The sequence below is a fragment of the Triplophysa rosa genome, linkage group LG7 (genome assembly GCF_024868665.1).
Source record: "Triplophysa rosa linkage group LG7, Trosa_1v2, whole genome shotgun sequence".
Lineage (NCBI taxonomy): Eukaryota > Metazoa > Chordata > Actinopteri > Cypriniformes > Nemacheilidae > Triplophysa > Triplophysa rosa.
The window spans coordinates 1,624,578-1,639,402 of record NC_079896.1 but is presented as its reverse complement, the minus strand read 5'-3'; the positions used below and the strand labels follow the sequence as shown (position 1 = coordinate 1,639,402).

The window sequence follows — 14,825 nt, the reverse complement described above, 5'->3', positions numbered from 1 at the left end:
AGTAGGTGGCACTGTAGTCAAAGATCCGGCCTGTAGTTCATCTATTCAGTTCAGTTTAGTTCAATCTATTACATTTTTTTAAAATTATTTATTTGCATGACTTTTTAACACACAATATTGCCCAACAATAAGAAGATTGTGGAATATGGCATGAAAACCACCCACAAAACATACATACAATAACAAAACAAAAAAACAATAATTTAGACATTTTATTTACACCCTCTGACCATTTAACATTATAATTCATTTTAATTAAGTTAAGTTTAAGTTATTAAACACAGGTTTGGGAGGAATACAACCATATTCTAAATATTATCAGGATATAAAAGAAGCCACTTACATTTGACGCTTACTACTGCTCAGTTTTAGCTCTTTCAATGCCATTTTAATCTAGAAATCTCATATACAGTATAGTCTGTAATATATCATTTTCAATTTACTTGTGATATTCATAACATGGTAAATCTATGTTTAAACTTCAATGTGGTAATGACCAATGCTTAAAAAAAGGTGCTATGAAAGGATTTCAGCAGCTATGCTAAGGAATAATTTTTGTGTCCCTAAATAACCTTTCAGTCAAATGTTCTTAAAAGACCTTTTAATAGTCTGGAGAACCTTTTCCACTGCATAGAACCTTCTGTGCAAAAAAAGCCTCTGTTGATGTTAAAGGTTCTTTATGGAGAACATTTCAGAAACCTTTATATTCTTACCAAATGAACACTGTGACGGTACTATTGTACAATAATAATCATAACATATAAGAACACCATGGTACAAATGCATACTATAATAAACGTATGCAATGATATTTATATATTCATGTGCATTTGCATAATGGTTTGTGTATTTACCGTCATTAAACCATCTGCTCTCATAATCCTCTCTGTCTGTCTGACCTCTTAAACTTCTCTGTCTGTCTTTGTACCTTTGCTGTTTTTGTTTGTGTACGTGGTGTTTGGTTTTTCTAAAGATGTATAATTGTCTTTATTTGGGATGCTAGACACACATTTCTGTTGCGATCATTATGCTGTTTATCTGTACATTTTAGTATTAATTTAACAGACTCTTTTGTCCAAAGTGACACATCAACAATCCTGTGCTGTAACAATTTCATCATTTCATGTGTTTGAATAAACTGCATGTACAAAAATGATAAAAGACTATAAAAATGCTGTTTTAAAAATTCCACAGTGGACAGCTACTGTACTTTGTTTGCTATGCGGCGGTCCGAAGTGAGACGGAGTACAACAACACCACCCCCGTGTGTTTGTGTGTGTGCGTTACACTGATAAAAAAATGAAATGTAAATATATGTATTTGTGAAGAGGTACTTTATATCATCAGACAACATCGCGGGCTGCCATCTGCTCATATATAATCTTACTGCGTAAGTGGCGCGTGTGTGTATGAAGATGTCTTTACCCTGGAGGGTTAACCAGGCGTCTGCCTGCTGACCTCTGTGACCTCAGCCTTTTGCTTAGATCGCAGGAGAACAGCAGGTACACAATCACACACACAAACACACAGAGGAACAGAGCAGCAGGAAAAGCAGTTGAACAGACCGCTGAAGGAGGCAGACGGTCCCTTTGTTGTGATGCAGTTGCGCGTGTGTGTGCGTCGCATGCCTGGGTCATTCTCAAGCTGTTGCATTGTGAAAGACCTACTAGTGGGCTAAATAGACCAGTGACTAAGATACACACACACACACACACACACACACACACACACACACACAGAGACACAACCCCAGCTGTCACACACACACGTTGACACGAGTCATATCAGCAGGCTAACTCGTGTCATTCTGTTTAATTCATGCCTGTCTTTGTTGATGTAACACATGCTCACCCTCTCAGAAAACGCTGCTTCATTTGCCCGTTACGAATTATCATCACAAAGGCAGGATGGGAGTCATACACGCAGTATTCATAGACAGCACACTTACGGCAGTGTTTGTACATCTTTTGTGTTTGTTTGTCTGGATCCTCAAAGTCTGACCGCTTAAAAACAATTGAGAAGGAGAAACGTGTTAACCTTCCCTTGAAATGCACATCATCGCATTAGAAGACGAACCAGAATTTGACATTTTATAAAAAATATGAGTGTCGCACAAAGGTTGCTGTGATGTTGCTAGGGGACTTTCTCTCATCATTTACTCACCCTCGTGTCATTTCAAACCTGTATGACTTTCTTTCTTCTGCAGAACACAAAAGTAGATATTTTGAAGAATGTTGATAATCAAACAACACAGAACCCCATTGACTTACATTGTATGGACACAAAACCGCTGAGACATTTCTCAAAATATCTTCTTTAGTGTTCCATTGAAAAAAGAGTCTCAACCAGATGAGGGTAAAAGACGATGAGAGAATTTGTTTTATGCATCATTTCAAATTGTTTTTATGAGTCTTAATTAATTGCTACCGATACAGTCTTAACTCATTACGTTATTGACTAGCCATCAGTATAACACAAATACAGCAGGTATGAAACGGCTCCCGGCGGAGGAGACGCAGAATCCCCCTCACTCCAGGACGGTGGGTGTTAATTTGTTCTTGTCGGTCAGCAGCTGTGTTGCATACACACGAGCAGGTGGCGACTCGTGGGGGGACACGAGGAAAGAACGCGTGGCATGTGTGTGTGGGGGTGCGGAGGGATTGGGGGGAGGTCTCATCCTGTTGGATGAATAGATGGAGACCCATTCTTGTCTACGGCACCTGATGCAACGTTAAACTGAAAGCTACAGCAAAGATGCTGATGGCAAATGATTCAGATGCTGAAAGGAAGAACTAATGTGCTTTATATCAGCCGTGTGAGGACAAAAAAATCTGAAATTAAACATGCAGAATGACGGTGACAAAATGCACCGATTATATAAACATATATAATTACATGGGCAAAATAAATTGACTTGGGCATTCTGGCCATGCTTAAAAACTACACCACTGCTAACAAAAAATCAAAATCGAATCTGCATACTTATAAATTCCAGTTTGAACAGTTGATGTAAAAAATCAAGAAGAAATCATGTTTTCTCTTTAGTGTGAACAAAGCCTGTTTTCTTTTCAAGAATGGGTAATTGGGTAAATCTTACATGAGTTATACGAGTCATTAACCACACAACATTGTCCGGCTTAAAAACACCTGCTTGTATTTGAGTGTTATTTTATGCAAATATCTATAGCAGCATTCGTTCATCTTCGTTTGCACATGGATGATAAAAGTGTGGTCAACAATCAAAACGACTTTCAGTGTTATTGAAAAGAATAAAAGTACAAAAAAAATTAGGATAAGGATAAAAAAGCACTATTTAACAACTGTCTCAATCCAGATCAATAGACACACAGTCATTTTTTCCCACTCTGTTATCAATATGTTTTTTAGAAAACAAATCTTGATATGACGAGTTGTCGATAATATTACAACAATAAAAAATAATCATTGGCGTGGACCTATGTATTATTATTATATTAGGGGAAAGCATAAAGCCATTTGGACGATGGGACATGTAAATGCTATGGTACATGAATATGTAAACACAACAGAACCACCAACAGCTCCGCCTCCTGTAATGAGGTCACAAACGCACGCGCGCGACTGTGTCAGTCAGTGGATGTCTCAGTAAAGTGGAGTGGAAAACACACACAGAGGAGCAGCTCGAGAGAATGGTTGGGATTGCAGCATCTTCTCAATGTAAGTGCGCGAGTTTTACATAATCTCAACAAACGTGATGAACACTACTGAAAAAGAATCGGTTGCTAAACATTGAGGTGACATTGAGAAACACTGTCACATTTCCTTCAGCTGGATTTGACGAGAACTGTATCTGAATCTTTAACTACAAGCACATCATTGACTGTGTATTTTAAAATGCACGTGAATCTCTTATGTCTTATTGTATAATATTTAATATTCCCCTATAAAACCACTTTTCGTAAGGGAAAGGCTGATTGTTTTGGTTGATGAACGTCTTTACCTGCGGGCTGCAGCGACGCCTCTCACAGGTGTTGAGTGGATATCTTCGTTTCTGAGGCGCGATATGATTCTTTTTTTTTCTGGCTAGCTTTGTCGAATCATCTTGCTTGAGTTTGCTTCTCGTCGTTTTAAAATGACCCTTTTCTGTTTTTACATGTTTTTATATGTGAGAAAATGGCGCAAACGCTTGCGTCTGTAAGTGAACCGTAGAAATCGTTTAGACTGAATCGCCAACCGGCCAAGAATCTATTCAAACGATTGAATCATTCTCGAGTCGCGCTTCGTTGGTTATGATTCTAAACGGGCATCACGGAGCAAAAATGTACCAGTGTTTTTATCGTGTTTTGCGTATGCTAATGCTATCAATATGGTAAATTAATTTTAGTATCATGACCTAACCGGACACTATCACAGTATTATTACAATACTTTTTGTGATTTGTAGGATAGTAACGTTAGCCATTATTCATCATGACAGGTTTTTTTTGTTTAACAATGAAACGATAAATGCTATAGCACAGCAGAGAACTAGGATATTACCACCAGGTACCAATGTGGTATATTTTATGGTAATACTTATAATGGTAATAAATTGTGTGTAACTCTCATCTGTCTCGTTTTTGTATATAATAACGGAATGAAAACATTTTTTTCATATTTTTTCTACCTTTCAGCTCGTAAAAATAATTTGTTATTTTTTGTTAACACAATTATGGCATAGATAAAATGTATATAACATAAAACATTTTCATGGCGATTTCAATTAAAGGTTAACTGTCTCTTTAAATTTTGAGCACAGCTGGGCAATTCCGTGAAAATGTCAACCTTACCACGAAAAAACGAATTCTTTACCAGCGGTTTTTACTATGGTAACAGCACAGATTTAAACATTTGGTGGTTCAAATACCCATGTGAGATCTCTCTTCAATTTTCTAAAGCATTTGTTTTATTTTTAGTGCATGATTTTTCATAGTCAGGTAAGTGCCATTTTCAGGATTGTCACATCCATAACGCTACACATTCCTCATAAATGGACACATGAAAATGATGAATATAAAGTAACTATTTTATGTTCTATAAAGAGGCATCCCTTCTCCATTCATTGGGTATTATTGCTTCAGGATTGTGCATTTTATTTTATAGAAATCCTACAAAGTTTATCGTCCCTGTCCCATGTTTATTTCCCTTTTTTAAATATACATTTTTTTCATAGACTGACATTTTTTGATGTTTAGACTCTATCAACAAGGGTTCAGTAAAATATAAACAGATGGTTCAATATAATAGTAACAAATTCATTCTCTGAGCATTTTTATGTCACGTCCATAACGCAAAATGTCACGTCCATAACGCTGGAATTGCCCAGCTCATACACCGCCTACACGGATTTATCATGCCGGGGCCTCACCACAAAATAATCGGGCCGATTTCTCCCATTCCGACAATCCTAGGTAAAGTCCCGATGATCTTAAACGGCTCTAAAGATTATTTTATCAGATTTTCCTGTTGTGTGGTCTGTGGTGTGTGTTAAGAGTGAATGAACCTGATCGGAAGAACATCGGAGCCGCCCCGATCGCGAATCGTAAATATTCTGAAGTGTGGGGGAAACCCCGAGGACAAACGCACAAGATCTCTGTTGATTGTCACGTGGAACAAAACAATACCCAATCAGAAAGCCAGCTGACAGAAGCATATAGCGTAGTTATCACTTCAACCAAACCCTTTTCTTTTATCTGTCAATTTTCTGTCAAACGCATTACAAACACTATCATCACAATTATGAATAATTTAAATAAAAAACAGGCTATGTGCAAGTGACGGTAGTGGAAGGAGTCCGAGTGTGCGGATGCTTTAAGGTAGAACAGAATAAATAGGTCCAGTGGAGCTAGTGGACTCTTTCAGGTGATAATGTCATCAGCTATTTTTTACAAAACAGTATTAATATATTTTTTTAATTACTGTGAAGACATAAATACAACAATATTTCAGTTGCAATAAAATTATATCTATATGCTGCTGTGCCACCTTAAATGCTTTGGACGACGCTGCTTGAGCAATTTCTCAACGATAAATAATATTTTCAAAATCGCATAAAAGGTTATATGTACACATTTGTTTGCTTTATATTGAACACATATATAATAAACATAGCCTACAGTGAAATAATAAAAACGTATTCTGAAATCTCGTGAGAATTTGCGACATTTCCTGTTTGTGTGTGGGTGTGCTGCCGATTAAATCTAAGATTTTTTCTCCTCGTGTTTGATGAGTTTGCTCCACTAGAGGGCGTCACAGGCCATGTAGTTTCATCACTCCACAGTGAACGTTCCACTGTTTTTGTCTGTAGCCATACAATCATCTCCACATACCTACATAAAAATTACAGATATTATGATTGTCAGAAAATGTGCTTTTCTGTTTTGTGCAGTTTTCATTACAGTTTTGCGAACATTTACATAAAGGTCACATACTAATAAATACTTTTATTGATTCATTTATTTTTTATTTTTTTGCCTCTTATGACCAGTACTGTAGCATAGCATGGGTACCACCATTGTATTTTGTATATTTTTGTTGGTGGCGTCAGGTTAAAATGATGCTTTTGCCCACAAACCTGTCAGGTTAAATGCTTGCGTTCATCCTCCTTTAATTTCAGTCTTTTGCAGCTCTGGGGCTTTTGGCGTTTGGGCTATTTTTCCCCTTCAGTTTTGGCTGGGCTTCTCGAAGGAGATGAAGTTTGTGTGTGTGTTGGCGTTGGGGGTGGTTATAGATTCCTATCCTCTGGCTTGAAGAAAGGAAACGCAGGACAAAAGGGCCCTTCAGGTTTGAATTAGCGCTTTAATTGGTCTTGGCTCTCGCCGCTGGGGTCTCCAGCGCTGGCAACCAGCCGCTCGGGTCGCGTGGGAGAGTTTGCGCACGTCAGAAAGGGAGAGTGCGGGCGGCGAATAAAGCATGGATCTCCTCTCTGGTTTTAGCAGCTGTTAGTGTTTAAGTGAGCTCCGGGCCACAGCAGTCACGACCCGCTTCGGCTCCACGGTTCTCCCCTTAAAGCTGTGGAGATCTGTGTCCTATTAACAATCAACCAAACAACATGAGTCGCAGTCATAATAAAGCAGATGGTGCCCATGCGGTCGGTACAGTGTCCTCACACTAGTTTTTATTCATCTCTGTGCACTTGCATTAAGTTAAAGTTAAAATACAGACTAAAAGTGTTTAATATGATTTAAATGTGTGTGTGATTGACCCCGTTTTGCTGTTTAGCTACTCAGCGGGCCGCATGTTCGTCGCCCTCCCTCCTGAGTTTGTGTGCATGTGTGTGTTGGATGGATTATCTACGAAGGCAAACACAACGTGGTAATTGTCATCAGCTCCGCCAGATGTTTCTCGTCGCTCACTGCTGTGCGGACAGGCCGGGTAAGATGGAATCCAGATGTCGAGGCTCCAGAGCGAACCCAACTCTCACCCGCAGAATGTCAGTTTGCTGGAGACGAGGATTATTATGAGACCGGACCTCCTGGAGTCGGGTCTCTGACCCTTGTTTAGAGAAGTCCGCTCCAGATTTCCTTATATGCCGATGGCTGGCTCCCATCATGAAAGTTTGCTTTGAGTTAACCTGATGGGTTTTGGCTATGTTTGGACACTCCAAAATGAAACTTCTGTCGTCATGGTGCTCACTCCCGTGTTATTCCAAAATCATGTGTTATTTTTTAGCGGTGTAAAAATCACACGGCTGTAGCTCTCAGGTCTAGTTAGTGATGTGAAATCTGTACATTTCAAGCTAGTTTTTAGAGACATTTTTCCTTGTTTTTCATGTTTTCCCAGTCGATTTCTATCGGCAGGCATGCCCGCCGCAGGGTCCAAGACCCCTGGAGCGTTGATGCGTGATGTCTTTGTTCGGTTGTTGGTGAGTTTGTTCATAATGGCTGATGGTTATCAGCTCTAAAGATGCTTTGGAAACAAGAGATTAATGAACAGAAGCTTCCTGATGTTTGGAGTTTTGAGTTCTTCTCTTGCGTGTGTGATTGGTGGGTTTAATTCGGTACGTCTGATTGGCTCTAAGCGTGCTGCAGATTTCTCCAACGGTGGGAGAATGAAGACAGACAAAGACGCCAGTCATGGAGTCTATCAGAGGGAGGAGAGTTTAAAAGCTTGTGAAAGAGGCTTATCACACCGTCAAACTTTTAAAGACCCCCACAATCCCCTCACACACACACACAGCAGGTTTGTTTTGGTTTCTTTGTTGGGAATTGATATAGACTTCTATTGTTTTTATACTGACCCCCAACAGTGTTTTCTATCTCCTAAACGCAACCCTAAATTAATTTCTCGCACAAATCTTTTTGCATTTCTTTGTTTTCAAAAGAGCATCATTTAGTATATTGATCAGTTTGACTTTGTGGAGACGTTTGGTTTAGGATTCTTTTTAATACCCATTAAACTTTCTTTAATATAGCTATGAGTATATTTTTCATTCCACATGATCCTCCATTTTTTTGGATAATAATAAATTACAATAAATATAATTATTATACAATAATTAAAAAATATAACAATATATCTCTGTCATTGCCATAATGCGATAAATAAAAAGACAAAAAATGCAAGTTTAAATGCCTCTGAATTTTTCTTTTTCATCATCAAAATATTTACAAAGATCAATATTTATAATATTTAAATTTTTTATATTTTTGGTAAAATAATGAGATTCACATATACAAATAATATGTCATTTACAGTTCTCTCTCTCTCTCTCTCTCTCTCTCTCTCTCTCTCTCTCTCTCTCTCTCTCTCTCTCTCTCTCTCTCTCTCTCTCTCTCTACTCCCCACCTCTGTCCTTTTTCTCTCAGCTCTTCTATGTCTCTGCGCTCTCGTCTGTCGCTCTTTTTCTCGTCTTCTTCTTGCCGTCTCGATCTCTCTCCAGGCTCTCTCTCTCTCTGTCTCTCTCTGCTCTCTCTCTCTCTCTCTCTCTCGCTCTCTCTTTCTCTCTCTCTCTCTTTCTCGCTCTCACTTTCTGGTTCTCTCTCTCTCTCTCTGTATGTTTGATGGAAAAGCCAGCTGTTTTGTCGCTGTCAGTGTCGATGAACTATTAAAAAAAGACGATGAGAATCTCCTTGAGCCCAGACTGTGAGAACCTCACCAGAGCGTTGACATTGAGACCTGATGTGTGTGCGTGTGTGTTTCTCATGCTTCAGACCCTACAGTCATATTAAACAGAACGTCTGTCACCATTGAATGACCCAGTACAGTTTTCTCATGTCAAGTTGGCAGTCATGCTCCTGAATGAACGGGTGAATGAATGAGATTCTTTATTTCTGTCTGTTTTTGTTGTTGTGTGGGCTGTAATATCTCTCCCATGAACTGAATATGACCTTCATCATCAGCCATTGAATTCAGTGTTTGCGTTTCATGAGAACAAAATGCTGTATCCCACAATGCAGTGGGCTCAACTTGACCTTCCGTTCGTAGCGTGACATGATTTTAGACATCTTGACTCATTATTACTATACATCGGACTGTGTGATATTAGGACATTTGAATACAAGAAAGATGTTTTTATTAATTTACAAGTTGACAACTGGAATGCCACAGACGTGATGTTATGATGTCATCAAGTGTTAAATAATGCACACTCTCTCTTACGAAGCGTTCCATTCCTAGCGTTGCCTTGGACATCCCAACACTAGTAAACATGCCAAAGGGATTGTGGGAATCTGAGGTCTCGACAAGCCAGAACAGATCCTGCAATCCAACCTCAGGGAAGGCATGCCTACACACACGCACGCACACACGCACACGCACGCACACGCACACACACACACACACACACGCACACACGCACGCACACACACACACACACACACACACACACACACACACACACAAGCGATATCTCCTTTCGTTCTCTTATCTGCACAACTATAATTACGTCCTTGGTTTATGGAGCAAAAAGCCCTGCGGGTTTGATCTCTCTGGATCTCTCTCCCTCTCTCCAGGTGTTATCTCATATAGCAGCGCAACCACCTGCAAACACAGGTGTGTGTGTGTGTGTGTGTGTGCGCCAAAAACACAGCTGCTCTCTTGCCTTGAGGCCATCCAAAAATGGACTGAGAATTCAGAATAAAACACAGGTGTGCTGAAAGAGAGCGAGAGATGAAGACAAGCAACAGACTTTGGCCAAAACAAGTTTCAAGCTGTTTTCATATTGATTCTGGCTATAGCCATAATACCCTTACGAAAAGAAGTATACTTGAAGTGGAGTATACTTAAGTAAAGTCCAAGTATACTTGATAGTAAATTGTTAATTAATATCATTGTATTAGTAGTATACTTGTAAGTGTGCTATTTCAATGCTGATTTGGTGTAAATTGGCACATTTATTAGTGTATGTGTATGAGTATACTTTTAAGTATGCCTAAAGTGTAACAGTAGTAAACTTTGAGTAAACAACTAGTCTACACACACAGCTATGTTTTTTGTGTACTTTTAAATACTTTTAAGTATGCTTCAAGTGTAACAGTAGCAAACTTTATGTACACAATTGTTCTACAGCTATGTTCGTTTGTGTACTGCAACAATATTTTAAGTGAACTTATAGGTATACAGATAGTTTAATAGTTCAATACCCGTAGCACATTTTTAGTTTGTGAAAGTACACTTTGAAGTATACTCTTAGTAAACTACGGTTTTGGTTTACACTTAAGTTTTTAAGTTCTTAAAAACTTCTTTGTTAAAGGGATAGTTCACCCAAAAATGAAAAATCTGTCATCATTTACTCACCCTTGTGTTATTTCATACCTGTATAAATGACTTTGTTCTGATGAACACAGAGAAAGATATTTGGAAGAATGTTAGCAATTTTTTACTTCTGGGACATCATCGACTAACATAGTAGGAAAAATTTAATGGTAGTCAAAATTTCTTTAAAATATCTCATTCTGTGTTCAACAGAACAAAAAAAAAGTAACATTTGTTTCTATTATGGTAGTGGATGATGTCCCAGAACTGAAAATTACTAACATTCTTCGAAATATCTTTCTCTGTGTTTTCATCAGAACAAAGTAATTTATAAAGGTTTGAAACAACCTGAGGGTGAGTCAATGACAGATTTTTCATTTTTGGGTGAACTGTCCCTTTAACTTAACATCATACTTAGTGTTTAAATATTGTTTATATTATATTGTTACAGTATAAACTTGAACATGTGAGTTTGTAAGACATTATGTAAAACTATGTGAAAAAAAGTATTTAATAGTCTACTCAATCAAAAAAGTAAACACAACTACAAGCCAAGTGCACTTAATCTACAAGTCAAGTATACTAGTTTAGTATAAGTCAAATATACCTATAAATTACAAACTACGCCTAGTTTACTTAATAGAAAAAAACGTATATTTCTGAAAAGTACATAAAAGTAGACTAAAAGAACAATTTCTTATTTTGTAGTTTAAAAGCAGTACGCTAATAACACGCTTAAAAAAAAAGGTTTGGTAAGGATATACTTAACTTCTTTTAAATTTTTTCATTCAGCGTTTTAAGACGATTCAGTATATAATGTGTAGTATGCAGTACGCAAGCAATCGCTTTCTTTTTTATCTTTGTAGCTTCATGTTGTGTATTAGATTTCCTTCAGCGCGGGTCCTGCACGTGAAGGCCCAACACAGAGCTCTTTGTGTCATTCTAAGTGCTTGCATTGTCCTTCCTGAAAATATTCCCATTACAGGCGTGTTATCTTTCCTGTGCTTTCATCCCACAAGGATATCATCAACAAACTCTGGATCCGATTAATTCAGAAAGAACAGATAACTCGGACCAAAGGTTTACTTTCAAATCGGTCATTAAAAATCACCTACCGTCCACCTACTGTACAGCGGCCCTAAAGCATTTACACACTAAAGCCACAAAATAAACTGACTGAACGTCACGGCATTAAGTGACAAAACATCCATGGATGTGTTGATATTTTGAAAATGACATTCATTTAGGAGGTGTTGTATATGAATTATTTGTTAATGAAATACGGCTGTGTGTACGTTTGATGTTTCTAACCAACAGACGGTTTAAATATAGTCTGAAGCTGTTTACACTTCAGACCTGGTTTTGGATTTGACCTCTTCGGTATGAAGCGGTGTGTGTTTCTCTCTGTCTCACTTTCATCCTTTTCTTCTCTTGTAAAAGCCGCAGTAAATCCCAGCTCTCCATTTCCTGTCACTTTGAAAGAGATGCTCAGATAAGACGGAGACAGAACGCTGCTTCTCCACGAGTCGTTCTTCGCGTATCGATCCACATTCAGAATTTGCAAAAATGTGCAGACTCGTAAGACAGGAAAATCACAAATGAGATCTCTTTAATCTCATTTATTTTCCTAGAAAACAATTAGGGATGTAGCGATTCACCGTGAGCCGTTAGAAAATTGATTATAAGATGTGACGATTCAAGCCGGTTGAGATGTTGTTTGAATCGCAATGCATGTTTTGAACAGCAGGGGCCGCTGTGTTTACTGCAAACTAGGAAAACGTGGATATGTAGATATTTCTTAAATGTAAAAAATCCAAGAAAAGCACAGACAAACTCTTAGTTTGTTTATATTAAAGAGACTTTTGTATTGTTCATTTTTTATTTGTGTTGGAATTTGTTTTAAAATTGCAGTTCAATTTTGTTATTTGATATAAAAGATATTTTTATTTTACAAAGAAATGTGCAGCATTTGAGAAATAATAAAGGGCAGATGTTCATTTCTAATTTGTCTCAACTCATTTTGTCAAAATAAATCGTATCGTGATATCAGTATCGTGAATCACATCATGAGCTGAGTGAATCGTTACATAAACTTTAGCTTAAGTTTCAGATATTTCTCATGAGAAAAATAGCCAGAAATCTCACAAATGTCTCCATTAGTTTCAGAAGAGATCTCAAGAGTCCGTAAACAAAAATGTGTATCGTTCCCGTATTTGGATCATTTTATATTATAGATAATTATGACTGTGTGTGCGTGCGTGTGTGTGTGTGTGTGTTTGCGTGCGTGCGTGTGTGTGTGTGTGTGTGTCGTCTCACCTTTTGGCTCCACTTGTGGAAACTTTAAGGGTGTATTAGCCAAGAGAGCTCGTGACCCAGCTCTCATAAATTGTAAGTACAGACTGGCGTGTACACACACACACACGCAGACGGACATGCCAGTACCAAACCTAACGTCACGATGCTACTAACTTTTTCAGTCGTGACAAAACGCTCTTTTTTGGGTCATATTCAGCAAAAATGAAGTTGAGTAAATCCGCTCATCTGAAGGCTCATTCATGTCATTTCACTTCATTCCTCGGAATCTCAAGCACTGTGTTATTATTTAGACGCCATGTCGTGTAAAACTGCTGTTCCACACTGAGATTTTATTGCGCCCAAACCTAAACTAAGCAAAACCACACACACGCTATTTCATGCAGAATCCCGCTGCGTCTGTTGAGTTCATGTGTGTGTGAGAGTGTGTCGGCTTTTACTTAAACTAATGGCTCCCAGGCGTGCAGCGGGCCAGACACGCTGGAGCCGAGAGCCGGCCCGAGGAATGCCACTACAAACAGAGAGAGAGAGAGAGAGAGGTTGGAAAGAGATTTTGGTGTGGAGCAGATTGGATGTGGATTTGGAACAGCAGTCTCGTGTGTGTGTGTGATCACATCTGCCGCCCTGATGCAATATATCAACAGATGGTTGAAACATCTTACAGATGGATGTGTAGGATCTTATCGATTCCAATAGAATCGGATGGTAATTGTCGTACACATCAACAATGACAGTGACACAAAATAGCAAAACGCTCTCCTCGTGAAAAGTGCAAGAGAGACTCGACCTGCGGTTGATTCCAGTAGTTTGTTTATTGGAGGGATTAATCAGCCAAAAATTCATTTATTCACCCTCATTTGGTTCAAAACCTGCATGACTTTCTTTTTACTGTGGAAGACAAAAGAAGATATTTTGAGAAATGTCTCAGTGGTTTTGTGTTCTGTTCATACGATGGAAGTCAATGGGCTTCAGTGTTGTTTGGTTATCAACGTTCTTCAAAATATCTTCTTTTGTGTCCTGCAGAAGAAAGAAACTCGCACAGGTCTGAGGGTGAAAAAACGATCCCTTTTTATTGTGATATTTCTTGCTTTGGATAAAAGCGTCTGCCAAATGCTTAAATGTAAATGTACACACACACACGCACACACACACATCAGGTCTTCTGTGGAGTCTGTGGTGTCATGGACTCCTTTCACATGCATCTGAAAGCTGTTTTTGTTAAGGTTTTATAGATTGCATTTAAATGCAAATAAAGGCGGGCTGGTGTTAACATTCATGTGCTCTGTTGGATGCGGAGCGGACCGCAGCGTTTGCACACTTGCATCACATTTACATCACTGTTCCTTCCACACGTGTGAGATTTGTGATGATGGGACAGGGCGTTAACAAGCGCATATGGTAGCGTGATGATACGTGATGTTATGATGTAATATAAAACAAATGAATAATGTGTCAAATGAAATGATCTGGACACTGGATGGAATGGAGACATCTGATGTTTGAATTTATGATCTTTTATTCTGATAGGGTCTGCTAGCCAGGTTATGTTTGTTTATGATAAAGTAAGAAGAGAGAGAGATGGCATTTAATCTCTTAGATAATTGTTTTGATAATGTAGATTGTAAAGGTAAAAAAATCTGGATTTGAGCTAATTTCATGAGAAACGTTTGAGTTCATTTTGAGATCTTCAAAAATATTGACTTCTGATTGCAGACTTGACAAATCTGAGCTCAGTTTGAGACACCGTTCTCTTCTGAAACTCTTACGACAGACACATTTGTGAGATTTCTGACTCCTTTT

At 38.4% G+C, this 14,825-nt stretch overlaps 1 protein-coding gene across 1 annotated transcript in view; it reads left to right on the top strand.

Annotated features, from left to right (window-relative positions):
• Positions 1 to 3,613: 3,613 nt before the first annotated feature.
• cbfa2t2 (CBFA2/RUNX1 partner transcriptional co-repressor 2) overlaps positions 3,614 to 14,825 on the top strand; it is a 29,858-nt gene continuing 18,646 nt past the window's right edge. The window contains 1 exon segment of the mRNA XM_057338427.1: positions 3,614 to 3,696. Within this exon segment, the coding sequence (XP_057194410.1) occupies positions 3,669 to 3,696 (28 nt within the window). The 5' untranslated portion in view covers positions 3,614 to 3,668.